At 28.9% G+C, this 17,703-nt stretch overlaps 3 protein-coding genes across 3 annotated transcripts; 2 read left to right on the plus strand and 1 right to left on the minus strand.

Annotated features, from left to right (window-relative positions):
- The first annotated feature begins 1,097 nt into the window (after positions 1–1,097).
- On the plus strand, positions 1,098–5,713 carry LOC115702667 (L-ascorbate peroxidase 3). Its single transcript, XM_030630091.2, has 9 exons — positions 1,098–1,628; positions 3,018–3,142; positions 3,350–3,399; positions 3,698–3,763; positions 3,850–3,898; positions 4,017–4,099; positions 4,381–4,460; positions 4,561–4,663; positions 5,333–5,713. Exons 1-9 carry the CDS (start codon positions 1,513–1,515, stop codon positions 5,528–5,530), a joined length of 870 nt encoding a protein of 289 aa, XP_030485951.1. The 5' UTR covers positions 1,098–1,512; the 3' UTR covers positions 5,531–5,713.
- A 2,719-nt stretch (positions 5,714–8,432) lies between these two features.
- LOC115702668 (probable L-ascorbate peroxidase 3, peroxisomal) lies at positions 8,433–11,491 on the plus strand. Its single transcript, XM_030630093.2, has 9 exons — positions 8,433–8,643; positions 9,022–9,146; positions 9,225–9,274; positions 9,479–9,544; positions 10,136–10,184; positions 10,285–10,367; positions 10,478–10,557; positions 10,946–11,048; positions 11,179–11,491. The coding sequence occupies exons 1-9, from the start codon at positions 8,531–8,533 to the stop codon at positions 11,353–11,355; spliced, it is 846 nt and encodes a 281-aa protein (XP_030485953.2). The 5' UTR covers positions 8,433–8,530; the 3' UTR covers positions 11,356–11,491.
- Positions 11,492–13,493: 2,002 nt separating this feature from the next.
- LOC115702666 (protein POLLENLESS 3-LIKE 2) lies at positions 13,494–16,273 on the minus strand. The gene is made up of 4 exons (XM_030630090.2): positions 15,958–16,273; positions 15,330–15,542; positions 15,058–15,213; positions 13,494–14,737 (listed from the first exon to the last, which is right to left on the minus strand). Exons 1-4 carry the CDS (start codon positions 16,123–16,125, stop codon positions 13,778–13,780), a joined length of 1,497 nt encoding a protein of 498 aa, XP_030485950.2. The 5' UTR covers positions 16,126–16,273; the 3' UTR covers positions 13,494–13,777.
- Between the last annotated feature and the right edge of the window lie 1,430 nt (positions 16,274–17,703).

Below are 17,703 nucleotides of genomic sequence, written 5' to 3' on the forward strand. Positions count from 1 at the left end.
AATATCTAAGTTTAACTTTCAGTTGTAGATAAATACTTAAGTTAAATTTTGACAGTAATAATACTTAAGTTATATTTCTTGAACTTTCGTATGTAGAATCAATGTATCTACTATGCACAAAGCCACCTTAATTTTCTGTAATTATATCAGAGAGAATTAACTGTAGCCTAGAACATATAATTTTAGCAGCAATTTTATAGAACATTACAACATGAAGTGGGTCTAAAATCAGTGATAGTACTAGGACATGTTGTCTTCAGAATGAGAGTGATTGTGATAGTATTTATTTCTTTGAGAATAGGAAAGAGTGCATTCTTAACTTTTTAAGCAGTGTACTCGCCCTGGATGATGTCTATATGGGTTGTAGTAATTTTTGGTCCGAGATCCACCTCAGATTGATGGACTCTAACTGTATTCTCTAGCTTTGATCCCAACAAGTTCATATAGTAGCAAGGCCGACTCTAGGCATAGGCGGACTAGGCTTGCGCCTAGAGCCTACTCATTTTAGGGGCTCAAATAAAAAAAATATATTTTTAATAATCTTTAAAAATATTATTTATCATTATAGTAAGGGCCCAATTTTTTTTTTTTTGTTTAAGGTCCATTTCAACTCAAAATTGGCCCTATATAGAGTCTAGGAAAGTTTGCTTATCCCATCAAGTAGTGTATCTATGTTGAATTATAATCTCTCAATTTGAATATTTTTTTTTGTTGGGTCATAAGTATATCTAAGGTTTTTTTTTGGGAATAAATAGGGAAATTTACATGGTATACTAACTTTTGCCATTTTTTTTATAAAAATACTGCCAGACGGTATTTTTTACTTTTTTACTGTATTTTTTTATAAGTTTCATATTGCAGTATACTGTGTTAAGTTTTCACTGGTATTCTACTGTTGTTTTGAGCTGTTCTGATTTGTGTTTTACTAGTATTTTATAAAAACACAGTATTTTTGTAAAGATTTTCATGTGACAGTATTTTTGTAAAAATTAACATAAATTCCAGTATTTTTGTAAGTTTCCCAATAAATACGACAAAGCTTTGAAAGTTTTTCTCCATTTTTCTTAAAAAGGGCTTTCACAATGCAAAATTGAGCCTAACCCGAAAAAAAGGCAAAGCCTTTTCATCCGATCATGGATCTTAAAAGAAATGGGCCCAACACTAACAAGTAGGCCCAATCCAACCATAACCCAGACGACCAATCAGCCAGACCAGACTTTCACACGGGCACGAAGATCAAGAAAGATAAGGAAGAACCATCTCACGCGCTTCTACAACTTCATACAACACACTCCATTAGTATATCTCATCTCATCACCTTATAATTCTCTATAAAGAGAGTTCACTCCACGCGCAATCATTGCGTAGATCAGTTCCAATCAATGAAAAAAAAATGGATAACAGAAATATAAAATATATAAATAAATTCAATTAAGAGATTTTGGGCTTTGAAAATTGAAGGTGTTGAGTTTGAGAGAGAGAGAAGCTTGTGAGGAACGAAACTGAATTTTAATGGCGGAACCACTCGTGGTAGATGGAGAGTACCTTAAGGAGGTGGAGAAAGCTCGTAGAGACCTTCGAGCTTTGATCTCAAGCAAGAATTGTGCTCCTATCATGCTTCGTTTGGCGTAAGTTTAATCGTATTTTTTTTTTTTTGATTTGGATTGTTTGAATTTGATATCGTTTTCTGGTTGATGATTGAGGTCGAGGAAGAATTTCATGTATTTTTTCTTTTGTCATTTTGAAATTTTCTTAGTTTGTGTGTGTGTGTATAGCTAAGAATTGTTTGTTACTGATTCACAGACAATCGAGCTCTGAAATCGAAATTAAGAATAGGTTTATAGGATCGAATATCGTTTTCTGGTTGGTGACAGAGCTCGAGGGAAGACATTCTTGTGTTTTTGCGGAAATTTTCTTAGAAACCAAACAGAGGAATATTAAGCCTGTGTGTGTGTGTTCAGCTAAGATTTGCTTGTTATTGATTCACAGAGAATTGAGCTTTGATTGTTTGTTTACACAAACTCTGAAATCGAAATTAAGAAGGGTAGGCTTAAAGGATTGTATATCGTTTTCTGGTTGGTGAGAGAGCTCGAGGGAAGAATCTCATGTGTTTTTCTTGTTTGTTTTCTTTGAAACCAAACAAAGTAATATTAAGGTATGTGTGTGTACAACTAAGATTTGTTTGTTACCGATTGACAGAGAATTGAGCTTTGAATGTTTGCTTACACAAACTCTGAAATCGAAATTAAGAGTAGGCTTAAACGATTGAATGTCGTTTTCTGGTTGGTGACAGAGCTCGAGGGAGGACATTCATGTGTTTTTCTTTTTTCTCATTTTAAATTTTCTTAGAAACCAAACAGAGTAAATATTAAGTGTATGTGTGTACTGCTAAGATTTGTTTGTTACTGATTTTGAATGTTTGTTTACACAAACTATGAAAAAACGAAATTAAGAGTAGGCTTCGTTTGGCGTAAGTTCCATCATTTTTTTTTTAATTTTAATTATTTTTTGGATTGTTTGAATATCGTTTTCTGGTTGGCGACAGAGCTTCGATCGAGGAGGAGATTCATGTGTTTTTCTTACTTGTTTGACTTGATTTCTCGTTTCTCGTTTGGAATTTTCTCAGTATTCAAACAGAGCAATATTAAGTATATGTGTTTCTGTACAGCTAAGATTTGTTTGTTACTGATTCACTGGGAATTGAGCTTTGAATGTTTGTTTTCTGGTTGATGACAATTCTCTAGGGAGAAGAATTTCATGTGTTTTTCTTGCTTGTTAGACTTGATTTCTCTTTTACCATTTATAATTTTTTAGTAACCAAACAGAGCAATATTAAGTATGTGTGTGCGAGGGAAGAAATTAAATTTTTTTTTTTGCTTGCTTAACTTGTTTTCTCTTTTCTCATTTGAAATTTTCTTAGAAACCAAACAGAGTAATATTAAGCGTGCGCGTGTACAGGTATGATTTGTTTGTTACTCATTCACAGAAAATTGAGAAGGCTGACATTTTTGGTTCAGGTGGCATGATGCGGGAACTTATGATGTCAATACCAAAACAGGAGGACCTAATGGCTCAATCAGAAATGAGCATGAATTAGGCCATGGAGCAAATAGTGGCTTGAAAATTGCTATTAGCTTGTGTGGTGAGCTTCTCCAATTCGTTTCTAGTTTTTCTTATTCAGATGTAAATTATGTTATCAACTAAGATTTACTAGATTTTCTGGTGTTTTGACATCACTAAATATCAATTGATGATCAAAGAACACTAATAGACAACATGGTGGATATCAAAGCATCAAAATTTCCTCACCTAATTTTTCTTACTGTTTGTGTTTGTTTTTTCATATCAGAGGAAGTGAAGTCCAAACATCCGAAGATTACCTATGCTGATCTTTACCAGGTGATTATTATCTTTTGATTTAGAAGCTCTGTTTGTCTCAGAAAGAAAAATCCTGTCACAATTTGTTAAAGATTAATTAATAGATAGGTGCTATTCTCAATATCTTTACAAACTTTAGAAAAGAGGGTATGTTGTAAAAAATCACAATTTATTTTTATGGACTGTTATATATTCTAAAGTTGGACCACATAGGAGTAGTTAAATATTTAGGTAACTCTACTCTACTCTACTGTCTCTCAATAAATTGACATTAAATTTACATTCATGGAGTTATTCAATTAAGTTATGTTTGGTTTAGCTTGCTGGAGTTGTTGCCGTTGAGGTCACTGGGGGTCCAACTATTGACTTTGTTCCAGGAAGAAAGGTATTTTGTTGATTAAGCTTTTTAAGTTTCATATGTATATGTATATAAAGTGATCCTTTTAGTAACTTTTTACATATCTGGATCAGGATTCTCTGGAATCTCCAGAAGAAGGGCGTCTCCCAGATGCTAAACAAGGTTTGCTTTGCATTGATAAAGTTTTGTGACAAAACACACAAAGCCCCAAAAAGAAAGAAAGAGAGAGAAGTCATTTTTTGTGTAATAATGTTTTCTGTTTTTGAATTATTTATTGCAGGAGTATCACACCTTAAGGACATCTTTTATCGCATGGGACTATCTGACAAGGACATTGTGGCACTTTCTGGTGGCCACACATTGGTAACTCTCCTTTCTTTTTTATCTTCTTTTCTCTAGGTATAAAATAGATTTTTTTTTTTTTTTAATATTCTAAATTTAAATTTTTGATAATTGTTTTTTCTAATATAACAAATTTATCTTAAAATTTTTAATTCAGAGTTATTATTAAATATTATTTTGACAAAAAATTAATTCTATTTAAAAAAAAATATATCTAATTTATCAAGATCCAATAACTTTTACAAAATAAAGATTAATTAGAAGAATGTAAGTATTCATGTTTTAAATTTGGTTTTGTTTAGGGAAAAGCACATCCAGACCGATCAGGCTTTGATGGCCCTTGGACAAGTGAGCCTTTGAAGTTCGACAACTCATACTTCGTGTAAGAAAATAAATGAATACTTCTTATAATTCTGTAATGACACTTTCATTTTACAAGTATTTAACAAGTTTATATATATGTGTATACTTATGTAACGTAGGGAGCTACTGAAAGGAGAATCAGAAGGACTATTGAAACTTCCAACAGACATTGCATTACTGGATGATCCTGCATTCCGAGGCTATGTTGAGCTATATGCCAAGGTAATATATATGATCATTCATATAAACTTTGCATATTTTTCCCCTTGCAAATAACATTGAAAGTAAAACATTTGGCTATCTCTAATTTCTTATCATAATTTGTAGAGATGCACAATTTTTTATTTTAAGGTTATGTTCGGAAATTGAATTTGGTGAGAAAAAAAATAAGAGGAAAAAAAAGTTAAAAATAAGTTCTCATACTTGGTATGGAAAGAAATTTTTTATAAAAAAATATTTAATTCAACAAAATTTTTTGTATCAAAATTGATTTATTCTTTGTTGTCTATACTTTTTTTTTTCTTACATTTTTCCTAATTTTTCTTACTTCACCAAAATCCAACTTTAAAGTTATTTTTATGTAAAACATTGCACAAGATATCTTATGGTGCTCAACACATTGAATTTTGTTTTGTGGGGCTTAAAATAAATTATCTCTACTTGAAATGTATAGAGAGTTAGGAAATTTGGTATTTTGTAGTGCCTTAATTATTATAAAATATATTTTTGGCTTTTTTTTTTTCTTAATATTTGGTAAAAAGAAAGGGTGTTTTAATTTTCAAGAACCAACTTAGATTTCTTGTTCTGACTTAAAACTCGATATTAAATTGTACCAATTTTCGTATATCCATTATCGTAACACTATTCTCAATTAATTTTGTATGGTGGTAGGATGAGGATGCATTCTTCAAGGACTACGCAGAGTCGCACAAAAAGCTTTCGGAGCTAGGGTTCAGCCCGGTTCGGTCGAGCAACAAGGAATTTGCAAAGAGTAGTGTGATAATTGCACAAAGTGCAGTTGGTGTGGCTGTTGCTGCAGCTGTGGTCATCCTCAGTTACTTCTATGAAGTTCATAGAAAAACCAAGTGATGAATTAATCAATCATTTATATAATTAGTACATTAATGGGAACATTATTAACGCAAATCAAAAATAATAAGTCCTCATTTAAGATGATGATGTTGTAGTCTTGACTCTTAGAAAAAAAAAACAAAAAACTTGTGGATTTTGTTTCAATTTTAAAATAATAAACAATAATGTCATTATTATAAATATTTATATATATTCTTAGAGTACTTTCAATAACTCTAGTTTATTCTTTAAATTTAAAATACATTACGATGATATATATTTTTTTATTTTATAAAATATTTTTACATTACATAATAAATCAATTTTTTTATATTTTTCTTTACATTATTAAATTAATATTATTTTTATTTTTTAGACTATTTAAATAGTAATTTTAAAATATATACACAATATTGATAAATAAAGGGAATTTTGTGGCATAAATACTCTTTTTATTTGTTTTGTTGCTAATAAGTACCTAATTTCTGAAAATAGCGGTAAAAATCATTAAATTATATTTTTCGGTTACTCCCGTTAGTACCCACTTAACAGCCCCTTTAATAGCTCAAAAAGAATGCCACATGTTGATTCATAATTGGTCTAATTCATACTTTTTATTAAATAAATTTAAAATAAAAAACTAATTAAATAAAATTTTAAATAATATATATTAATTATTCTTCTTCTCAGAACGACTCATGACTCCATGAACCAACCCCATGAAATATTTCATGTATTTGAAGTAAAACGAATCTTGGCAGCCATATCTATGCCACTCAGCTACACACACCCATAAATTTTTGATTTTCTTTTATAAAAATTCATTAAACTTTTCAATTTTCACAAAGAAGATTAATAAATCATCTTATAAATTTAATGCCCAACTAATGTTTATACAATACCCAGTAACAAATCTCCATTTACAACCCAAGTCGTCAACTCCACTAAGCTTCTATCTTCGTTGAAGGGTAATCTTTCCAGCTTTTGATCTCTGCGACGATAAAGATTGGTTGCTAAGCGAGATTTTACGGCGAGGAGGATGGGCGCGGAGTTGGACAAGCCTAGGTTAGGAGGTGCAGAGATCGGGAGCGAGTTTAGGCAGATCGAAAATCAGAGGTGCAAATGGAGCAAGAACAGAGAACTCCAGTTCATCAAAAAAAAAAAAAAAAAAACCAAGCGGAGAAGTCCATTGCAGTGAAAGAAGAAAAAGAAGAAAATGATTTTTAATTTATTAGTTTTTTATTTTAAATTTATTTAAATAATTTTAATTAAAATTATGAATTAAACCAATTATGAATCAACAAGTGGTAATTTTTTTGAGCCATTAAAGGAGCCGTTAAGTGAGTACTAACGGCACTAATGGAAATACATAATTTGAGTATTTTTGTCCCTATTTTTAAAATTTGAGTACTTATTAGCAACAAAACAAAGAAATTGAGTATTTATGCCACAAATTTCCCATAAATAAAATATTATTTATATATCATTAAAATAAGTTTAGAGAATGCATGTAAAGCAAGTTGCATTAATTTGAGTATATCTTTATTATACATATGTGATTTAAAGAAGCTGACAAATGCCTTTTTTTTTTTATCACATTTAGCTAACAATAGAGAATTTTTATTATAAAGAGACTTTTGACTGCTTACTAAATACTTTTTTATCATAATTTTTTCAAAAAACAACTTTTAGTTTTTTCAAAAGCTGTGCCAAACAGACCGTTAGAGCACTCAAATTAGTTTCTTTAGTTTATTCTTTAAAATACCTCATCAACTTTACCACACTTTTATATTATAACATACATCAACTTCTTTATTTTTTTTCGGTACTATTTAAGTATTATAATTTCTAAAATATTTTATTATATAAACTGAAAAAATTTAATGAAAAATAATTTAAAAAGGAGAGAGAAATTAAATAGTATTTGAAGAATGAATAATGCTTATTCACATGTAAAGAAACTTGATTCATGACCTTAAGGTTTGAGCTATGGAGTCATTTTTTATATTTTTACAAATTTTACAGTTCACACCTTTGTGTTTTCGAAAATTTAGAAAAAATTATTATGTTGAAAAATAAGGCTTTAAGAGTATGTTGTACCCACAATTTTTTATATATATATTTGAAATAAATTATTTCAACATTATTTTTTTATATGGTAATATTTTGAATTTTTTAAAATTTTATAAAGTATCTTAAATAATTATGACTATGTGTTATATAAAAAAAATTAAGATTAAAATGATGTGAATGTCCAAAATACTAATAGAGTTTATCAAGTGCACTTCCTTTTAGAAGCACCCAATGTTATTACTTCTAGCATTTAATATTAGGCTAATTAGGATTTTTTTCCCTCGAACTTTGACATGTACTAAATCATGCCCCATGAATTTTTAAGGTCGTTAAAAATGCCCCTGAACTATTGAGATTGTTAAATTTAAGGACTTTTGTCCAATTTTAGTAAAAAAAATTCTAACATGGATGAAAGTTCAGGAAACATGATTTAGTACATGTTAAAGTTTGAGGGGTATGATTTGGTAGATATCAAAGTCTGGGGAGCATGACTCAGTACATAAATAATAACTGAAATAGTAAAATTGAATGAAATTAAACAAAAGTCCTTAAATCTAACAATTTCAATAGTTTAGGGAAATTTTTAACGGCAAAAAAAAATTCAAGGAGCATTATTTAGTACATGTTAAAATTTAGGGAAAAAGAATCCTAATTAACTTTAATATTAATATGTAGAAGGAAAGAAAAGAAGAAAAGGAATATGCAAAAGAAGCTTTTATTTATTTATTTATTTTTTCATTCCTTTCCTTACTTCTTCCAAGAGAAAATAATAAATACCTTTCTTAATATCCTCCCTAACTTTCTTCTCTTCAATAAGCACAAGCACACACATACATTTATATATATCATCTTAATTAATTGTGTTCATCAAAAGTGGAGTTGTTAACATAATTTGGAGGCAAATTAAAGAGCTTCAAGAGGTGTGTCTTTGTAGTTTTGTTAATCATGAGTTCATCAAGTAACAACAGAGAATATGCTAACGAAATTGAGAAAGCACGACGAGACCTTCGAGCCCTTATCTCGGCCAAAAATTGTGCTCCTATCATGCTTCGTTTAGCGTAAATAATCTTCTTCTTTTTTCTTCTTTTATCACACTTTACAAATTCATACACAATTTAAATTGCTTTATTTTGTTTGTTAAGTGTACATCATCATTTAAAATATTTTATAATGTCCTTGAATAATTCATATAAAAAAACATGATTCAATCAAGTTGATTCTTGGTTGAATTTGTTTGGTAGAGTAAATATTCACAACTTTTCCTAAATTATTTGTTTGTTGTCATTATAATTATTTAAATATCGAAAATAGAATGAACTACTTTTATTAATATTAATTTAAACATGTATCAAATCTTTAAATTTTTGTTTATATCAACGCTCGTTAATTAACATTTTACAAATATAATTAATATAATATAATATAATATAATACAGGTGGCATGATGCTGGAACATATGATGCTAAAACAAAGAGTGGAGGTCCTAATGGCTCTATAAGGCTACCTGAAGAGTTAAATCATAAAGCAAACACTGGTTTGAAATTTGCAGTTGATCTTTGTGGTGAGTCATGACATTAATTATATATGAATATATAGTAAGAAAAAATAATTAATGATTAAATGTTGTGTTTATTTACAGAGCAAGTGAAGTCCAAACATCCAATAATCACATATGCAGACTTATACCAGGTCAATATTCATAATCATTGGAAATGCCTTCACAATAATATATTTACATAATTTTAATTTGAAAACTAGGGGTGTTTTTTTTTTTCAATGTTTTAAACATAAAAATTGAAATATTCATATAGATTTTTTTTTTTTTAATTTTTTAAAAAATAAAAATGTGTTTGGAAACTATTTTAATCAAAGTTTTTGACATGTTTTTCTCAGCTTGCTGGTGTTGTTGCTGTTGAAATAACTGGAGGTCCAACTATCGACTTTGTCTACGGTAGAAAGGTATAGGAATATTTCAAATATATTAAAATAACAAAAAATTACAAAAATAAAGTTATACGAAATTTTAAATATTTTTATAATTTGATTTACATAAAATATGATTTTTTAATGTACTTTTATTTTTATGTGATATTCTTTTTATTTTGTTATTTGTATATTATTTTTTGTGTTGTTTTGCTGTTACTTTCACGTGGTTTTGTTATATCTTAATAAAATACTGTAAAAATGTAAAAAAAAAAACTTTGAACATAAATGTGATTTTTTTTTATTAAAAATAACCGTTTATGTAATTTTTTTTATTTTTTAATCACCAACAATTAAAAATATGTTACATTGAAAATTGTTAAGCTTTTAAAAGTTGTTTTGAGGTTTTTGAAGCTTCGAAAACACTTTTATTGTCAATGAGTTTCAACTGTTAGCTTTTAAAAACTCTATTAACAGAAACTATGTTTGGTAACTTGCTCTTCTTCCTGAGAAGTTAAAAGCAGAAAGTAAAAATTCAGCCAAACATGACTTAATTATTTCTAAAAATTATAATTCAAATATTATTAATACTAACATTTTATATTGTTTAATTTCTTTTCAACTCAGGATTCAAATAAACCAGTAGAAGAAGGGCGCCTTCCAGATGCCACTCAAGGTAGTTTTTTTAGTTATTAAATTTTACAATAAACTATATAAAATAATAATTAAAAGATAATTTATATTTAAATAATAATTTGTAATGTATTTATTTATAGGTGCATCACATTTAAGGGATGTATTTTATCGAATGTGTTTAAATGATAAGGACATTGTAGTACTTTCTGGTGGCCATACATTGGTATGTAAAATTTCTATGGTGAAACCAAACCAACAAATTTTAAAGAAAATTTTGTGTTATTTTTTTATTATAATTAAGTTTATTATTATCTCCTTTTTTCTTTTTAATAGGGAAAGGCACATTTAGAAAGATCAGGCTTTGAGGGAGCATGGACAAAAGACCCTTTGAAGTTCGATAACTCATACTTCAAGTAAGATAATATATGAAAAGCTTCAACTATTCGTAATTTATAATTTATTGATGTAATTTAATATTGAGTTTTATAAATTTTAACTAATAACTATTATAGAAAATTACTGAAGTGTTAACTCGTGGTGGTGTTAGGCAGGATCGAGTCTGAGTTAAAGTGAGATAGACCTGAACTTAGAGCAACCTAGCCCAAGACTCAAAAACAATAATTTTCTTTTTAAAATATATATTTTTAGTTGTTTTTCAAAAATACCATATATTTATTTTTATTAACAGGTCTAATAATATTTTTTACCCGAAACTCTGCTAATTTCAAGGTCGGCCTTGGTGTTAGGCACCACCAATAGTTTGTAATTTGAATAGCAATGTTTCTTTGTTTTCGTGTGCAGACAACTTTTAGATAGAAATTCGAAAGGACTCTTGAAACTTCCTACTGATAAGGTTTTAGTCGAGGATCTTGAATTTCGCCGATATGTGGAACATTATGCAAAGGTGAATGAAATTTTCCAAAACCTAACATGCCCCCTTTAACTAATTTTGTAAAATGGACCATAGTAATCTTCTTATTATTTATAAAAAGCTATATTATTGTTTTTGTAAACTAGTTAACAATTTGTGGCAGAATGAGGATGCATTCTTTGAAGACTATGCTGCATCACATAAGAAGCTATCAGAGTTGGGATTCAAACAAAGTGGTGGAATTAATGTAAAAACAATTGGAGTTGCCTTAGTTGTTTCAATTGGTGTTGCCTTAATTGCCACTCTACTCCATAAGGGACAATACCATATTACCCATTAAAAAATACCAACAAAATCTTTACATTTGTAGTACTATGTATAATTCGTGCTTAAACATGTAAATTGTATTGTAATAAGTGTATATAAAAAGAATAAAGATTATACTTTTATATTTGTGCTCTTAACTATATGTTTTTCAATTTGTTTCTTTATTTTCATGAATATATGGTATTTGTACACATAAATTATATATAAATTTAATATATATGTGTAATAAGTAATTTCAACTAATTATTCACAGCAATTGACAATTTAAATTTTATTTTTACATTGTAAATTATTCAGAGTTTTTTAAAAAAGAACATCATTTTATTATAACTATAGTAATATTATAGCTGAAGTGTTATTAGAACTATAGTGTAAGCTAATATATAAAAAAATTGAGTAATTTGCAGCGTATAATTTAAATTTAATTTTTGGTTGCTGATAAATACTTAAGTTTAAATTTTGGCAGTAATTTAATATTTAAGTTATATTTTTAGAAAATCTATAGGTAATGTTGCGAAAATTATTAAATACTACGCAAGTGCACGCAATCAAGTAGTATACTTACGCAAGTGAGGTCAAACCACAAGGAATTTGATTAATTACTACTAAACTATACTTATAATTCTATTTGGCAAATCAAAAGTATTTATGATTTAAAAAGAATGAAAGTAATTCAGAAAACTTAAATAACACAGTTGAAAGTTGAGCAAGATGAGATAATAGGGGGGAGAATCCTGTTGTTTGTTTACACAATTGTTAATGCTTAATTGCTATCCTTTTCTTAAAGTGAATGACATATTATAAATTAATCTAGCTCTTTTTCAGATCTTCTAAGTTCTAAATCACATGCTCTTTAATTAATCTCTTAATTAAACTAACATGAAATCAGCATTAAGCAATAATCTAAATGTCACAAAGGCTATGCAAATACTTTCGTTTCACATCAAAACCTAGATTATCCAATTTTAGCACTCTCAATTCTCACTTTTCAAATTTTGAATTAAGACCATAGAACATGTAGAAGGTGATTAAGCTTACACATGGAATTAAACACAAATATAGATAATTTCACAATCAAGATGGAGGAATGACAATTATTCATTAACAAGGAAAAACTTAAAACTACATTCATCATCTTCCCTAAATAGGAGTTTAGTTCAAAACATCCATAATCAAATCCATAATTAACATTGAAATAGAAAATAGCATAGAAAAATTAAAGAGAAGAGAAAGAACTAGTTGAAGCAATTGATCCGGGTCGCCACAAGCCGCTCTTCTAGCCTCCTCCTAGGCTCCAAATTTGAATAAACCCTAATTTTCATGAACTCTCTCTATTTAAACCAAGTCTCATCTTTAAAATTCGTAAAATTACAAAACTGTCCAAAAATCCCTTCACTGGGTCCCCGTCGCGACTGGCAATGCCCCCGTCGCGACGGGGTTAAACATTTTTTTCTTGAATTCTTTCTGCCAATCTCCGTCGCGACTGGGACATTTCCCGTCGTGACGGGATTAGGCAGCACACATTTTCTTGGTTTTTCTTCTCAATTCCTTCACCACTTGTCCTCAATTCTTGTACATACTTTCTTTAAACACCCGAGGACCTGAAACAAAAGAATCAAGCGTAAAATAGCCCTAAAACTAGAAACAAAGAGTGAAAACTAACCGAAAATATGACCCGAAACTTAGACTAGTCGTTAAAATGCTAAATCCATTATCTACAACATGTCACTTCTTATTGGTATATTTAAAGTAATTTTTAAATAAAAAATAAAAAGATATCATTTGATATGGTTGATAAAAATGGAAGAGAAGAATTTTTTTTTGTTGTTTGATAATTTATAAAGTTCCTTCAAAACAAAAATAATTACACTTAAAATAATTTTTAAAAATCACTCTTAATATTATTTTTTTTTAAATTTTGTTTTTCACACTAATTTAATTTAATTTATTATATTTATTTTTTTCATAAAATAATTCTACATAATTTTTTATTTTTATTTTATAATATTTAAAATATAATTTATTTTTGTTTGATAATTTTGTAAGAATGAATTGTAAAACTCTTGACACATGTAAATAAATAAAATGTACCGTTTCAAAAAAAATAAATAAATAAATAAATAAATAAAATGTAAAGAAAAGAAAAGAAAATAATAAAAAAAGATTAATGTTATTTTATTATTCTGAGATGAATAAAAATAGAGATAAAGAAGAAGAAGCTTTCCCCCCTTAGTGGAATGAATAACAAATACCAATTAATCTCTCTCTCTTTCTCTCTCTCTCTCTCAAAGTAGAACAAATTCAGAATTGAAAATCAAAGGAGAACAAGATATATCTCCCATCCTAAAAAACTATTTTAGCCTTAGAAACTAAATTAAATTAAATTAGAAAAAATAATAATAATAACTAACAAGAAGAAATTTTCTCTCTTTTTTTTAGGCCCTTGGACTGAGTGAGAGAGTAATGTCTTGAAACACCTTAAGCCTCTTTTCAATGACTTTACCATTATTATTATTATTATGATGATTGTCACTTGTTGTTGTTGGGTCACCTAAAACAGCTGCAAGAATTGCATCTTCAAAGTCCTTGTTATCAGGCAATGAGGATAACATATCATTATTCATCTTCTGAGCTGATGAAACTGAGTTGTTAGACAGTTTTCTAGTCTTGTTATTCTCTGATAAAACAACAGCTGCAACAGAAACTGGTTTTGTGTTCTCACATGTTGTTGTTGTTGTTGTTATGATTCCCATTGAATTGGTAGCTGCATTTCCTGATCTTGTTCTCTTAAGGGTCTCAGGAAATTGATGAGAAGTTGAAGAACAAAGTGGCTCTCTTGTGAATTTAGTTGAGTAATATGGTTGTGCAGCAATGTTCAGTGAGTTCAAAATACTTGGATGCAGTTGTTGTTGTTGCTGTTGTTTTGTTGTTGTTTTTGGCATTGCTAATATGTTAGAATTGGCATTTTCGTCTGCGAAATCGTCTTGTGAGAGTGTTTTGATTGAATCTGTTGTTGTTGTTGTTGGAAAAGTGATGTGATCTTTGCAAGGTTGAGGTTGCCAAATTGATGACGAGCCAAGGAAAGCATCGAAAAGGCGACTTTGTTCGACTCTATCACCTCCTTTGTTCAACATTTCTGATTCAAGATCTTTGAGCATTTGTTGTGCTCTTTCATAGGCTTTGAGATGGGAATCTGTGCCTCTTGGACCATCTGCCATGGCGGGTTTAACACGGCGGAGATTCTCTTTTGCCTCCGTTATTCGGCCTTGTTTCATTAAGCAAATACCAAGGTTGCACATTTTGTTGTTGTCTGGTGAAATTGCTAATGCTCTTCTGTAAGCATCTTCTGCTTCAATGTAGTTGTTTTGTTGCATCAATGCCCATCCTAAATTCCCCTGAAGAAAACAAACATAACACAAAGTGTCACAACAATAAGATTAGTGCTAAAAAGTCGTGCCTAACAGTAATGTTCAAACAATAAACATTTTGGTACTAAAACTAATGAAAAATTAAGTATTAAGTATCGAAACTCGTACAATTTTAGAATGTATATCTAAACTAGTGTCCAATGGTAATGCTTAAACAATAAACATTTCCGTACTAAAACTAATAAGTATTAGTGATTAAGTATCGAATCCCATATAATTTTTAGAATGGTCAAAAAAATAAACCTTTCGGTTCTAAAACTAATGAGAAATTTGATTTTTTTACTTACAAGTAATCTAGTAGCCTCTTGCTCCACAGAGACTTGAAATTTCTTTCCTTGAGATCTAGCTGTCTTAGTTCTTTTCCCATTGAAAGCTAAACCTTGTTGAATTAAGTACAACTTGTGTCTCAAAAGTGCAATTTGATCATCCAATCTACCACATCTCTGCTCCAAAAAAAGATTGTGAATTTAAATAAAGGAAGACAATTGAAGATAAACCCAATTTTTATAATATTAATTAGTGTATAAATCTAAGAGCTTTTTTGGTAATGAAAACCAACCTTGTAAAGATCTAAAAGAATGTTATCAAGTGATTCTTGAGCTTGATCTGAACACCTATGTCTTAGTGACTTAATAGCTTCAATGGCTTCTTCAGCCCTATTTTGTTGCTTCATTACTATAGCCATGTCTTTTAGAGCACTATCAACTCTATCTCCAGAATTAATGGCTGCCCAGAACAAAGGAATTGCTTTCTCTGGATCCTTATCAACCAACTGAAATAAAACAAATCAAAGATTGGACCAAAACCCAATTGTCAGAACACTAATCAAAGCATGAAAAATCAGTTGATTTTCTCAAAAATATTAAAAATTAACAAAACACATCAAAAATTGGATCAAAACCCAAATGTCAGAACACTAATCAAAGTATGAAAAATCATTCAATTTCGATGTAAAATAAAACCAGTGAGAAGTGAGAACCTAAATATCAGAACATTATTCAAACCATGAAAAGACAGTAAATTTTCTCAAATAAAAAAAAATCAAAACCCAAATAATCAAAGCATGAAAAGACAGTAAATTTTCTCAAAAACAAAAATCTTAAAGCAACCCATAACAAAACATTGTTCAAAAGATGAAAAAGTCAGTAAAATTTTCTCAAAAAGATTAAAAATTCAAAGCAACTTACTTGAACATTTTTGGCTCTGACATAAGGAGTATCACCAACAGGTACCTTGTGAGTCACATGAAATGACTCGGACCGAGTTCTGGATACTCCAATAGGCTTGGCTGGAGAAGAAGGAGCAGACTTAGTGGGTCTAAAACCAGGAGGAGCATTCCACATATCCTGCAACATCTTCGATTTTGAAGTTTGACTTTTGACCTTTTTTTGGATAAAATTAGTTGCAGAGATATGAGAATGAAGAAGGGTCTTCTCTTCCAAAATGAATTCAGATGAAAATTTGGAAGAGGAGGAGTAGGAAGAATGAGAGTGAGATGAGGAGAAGAGTAGTATAATGGGAGAGATTAAAAGGGAGTTTGAATCTTTTTTCGACCGTTAGAGGTTACCGTTTTAGGAACTAGCCGTTGTCAATTATTTTTTTTTTGTTGTGAAAACAATGAAATGAAACACTTTTTTCTCCGTAATTGCAATGAAGCCCAAAATTTTTGCGTAATTACATTTGTTCCTTTTCTTCAATTTTGTTGTTTTTTTTTTTTATAAATAGCGGCAGAAGTACCTAAATTTTATGTTGGTAAGCGGCATAAATCTAATATTTATTTTTAGTGGCATAAGTACCAAATGTTTGTAAAACTGTAATTTTCTTCCAGTTTTGTGAGTACAGACTCTATTTTGAATTTATTAAAAGAACATTTGGAAGTAACTGATATTATATATTTCTATCTAGACCCAATGATAAAAAATTTAGGCCTTATATGTGTCCTGTTTAAGACAATATCAGAGTCTGTACTGACAAAATTAGAGAAAAATTACAGTTTTGTAAATATTGGGTACTTATACCGCTAAAAATAAACATTGGGTTTATGCCGTTTACAAACATAAAACTTTGGGTACTTATGCCACTATTATCTTTTTTTTTTCTTGAGAAATTTTGTTGTTGTTGTTGTTATTATTATTTTGTTTAAATAAATAATTATATATCGATTAATTAAAGTATATTAAAAAAATTATTAAAGTAAAAAAAAAAATTATAAGAAAATAAGACTAATTTGAGAAATAAATACTTAAGTTTAACTTTTGGTTACAAATAAATATTTTAATTTTTGACAGTAATAATATCTAAGTTACATTTAAAGTTTGTATTTTATAGTGTTTAATTTGAAATTTAGAATTTATAGTTAATAATTTTGATTGTATTTGAATATTGAAGTTGAAATTTAGAATTTACATATGAGTATATTTTCTAAAATTCTATTTTTTAAAAAATGTTGTTTAATACTTTAATGTTTATTCAATTTATTTTTATTTTTTTTAACATTAATTCAAACTATAGCCATTTTAATCTTGAAAGGTGTATACTGTACATTTATTTTCTCAAATCAATTATTTGAACACCTAAAATAATAATAATAATAATAAAAAATAATAAATATCGGTTTAAACGACCAAATCGACGAAAATCATTGGGGGTATACAATTTTTTTTTTTTTTTTCATTAGACTAGTTACAATTAGATATTTACAGCCTGACATTTATATTGGGTTAATAAAAATACACTATAACCCGACCAAACCGATTGATGTACACCCTACTTACAATCCTCATTCCTCAACAACAAAAGCACCAAAAGAAGGGTACAAGTTTAAATAATTTCGAATAGACTTAGCAATCACTAAATTATGTGACAATCGCTAAACTATGTGACTCTATTTTGACAAAGGAAAAGTTCTAGGTCTTCAACCAGCCTAAAGCTTG

Source organism: Cannabis sativa, chromosome X, assembly GCF_029168945.1.
Source record: "Cannabis sativa cultivar Pink pepper isolate KNU-18-1 chromosome X, ASM2916894v1, whole genome shotgun sequence".
Lineage (NCBI taxonomy): Eukaryota > Viridiplantae > Streptophyta > Magnoliopsida > Rosales > Cannabaceae > Cannabis > Cannabis sativa.

Bases quoted from the DNA above. Each gene is read 5' to 3' on its own strand.
- LOC115702667 (XM_030630091.2), top strand. From the start codon at position 1,513: ATGGCGGAACCACTCGTGGTAGATGGAGAGTACCTTAAGGAGGTGGAG. The intron at 1,629-3,017 runs GTAAGTTTAATC...TTTTTGGTTCAG, and splicing joins CCTATCATGCTTCGTTTGGC to GTGGCATGATGCGGGAACTT. The intron at 3,143-3,349 runs GTGAGCTTCTCC...TTTTCATATCAG, and splicing joins AATTGCTATTAGCTTGTGTG to AGGAAGTGAAGTCCAAACAT.
- LOC115702668 (XM_030630093.2), top strand. From the start codon at position 8,531: ATGAGTTCATCAAGTAACAACAGAGAATATGCTAACGAAATTGAGAAA. The intron at 9,147-9,224 runs GTGAGTCATGAC...GTTTATTTACAG, and splicing joins ATTTGCAGTTGATCTTTGTG to AGCAAGTGAAGTCCAAACAT. The intron at 9,545-10,135 runs GTATAGGAATAT...TTTTCAACTCAG, and splicing joins ACTTTGTCTACGGTAGAAAG to GATTCAAATAAACCAGTAGA.
- LOC115702666 (XM_030630090.2), bottom strand. From the start codon at position 16,125: ATGTTGCAGGATATGTGGAATGCTCCTCCTGGTTTTAGACCCACTAAG. The intron at 15,543-15,957 runs GTAAGTTGCTTT...GTTTTATTTCAG, and splicing joins TCAGAGCCAAAAATGTTCAA to TTGGTTGATAAGGATCCAGA. The intron at 15,214-15,329 runs GTTGGTTTTCAT...TTTTTGGAGCAG, and splicing joins TTCTTTTAGATCTTTACAAG to AGATGTGGTAGATTGGATGA.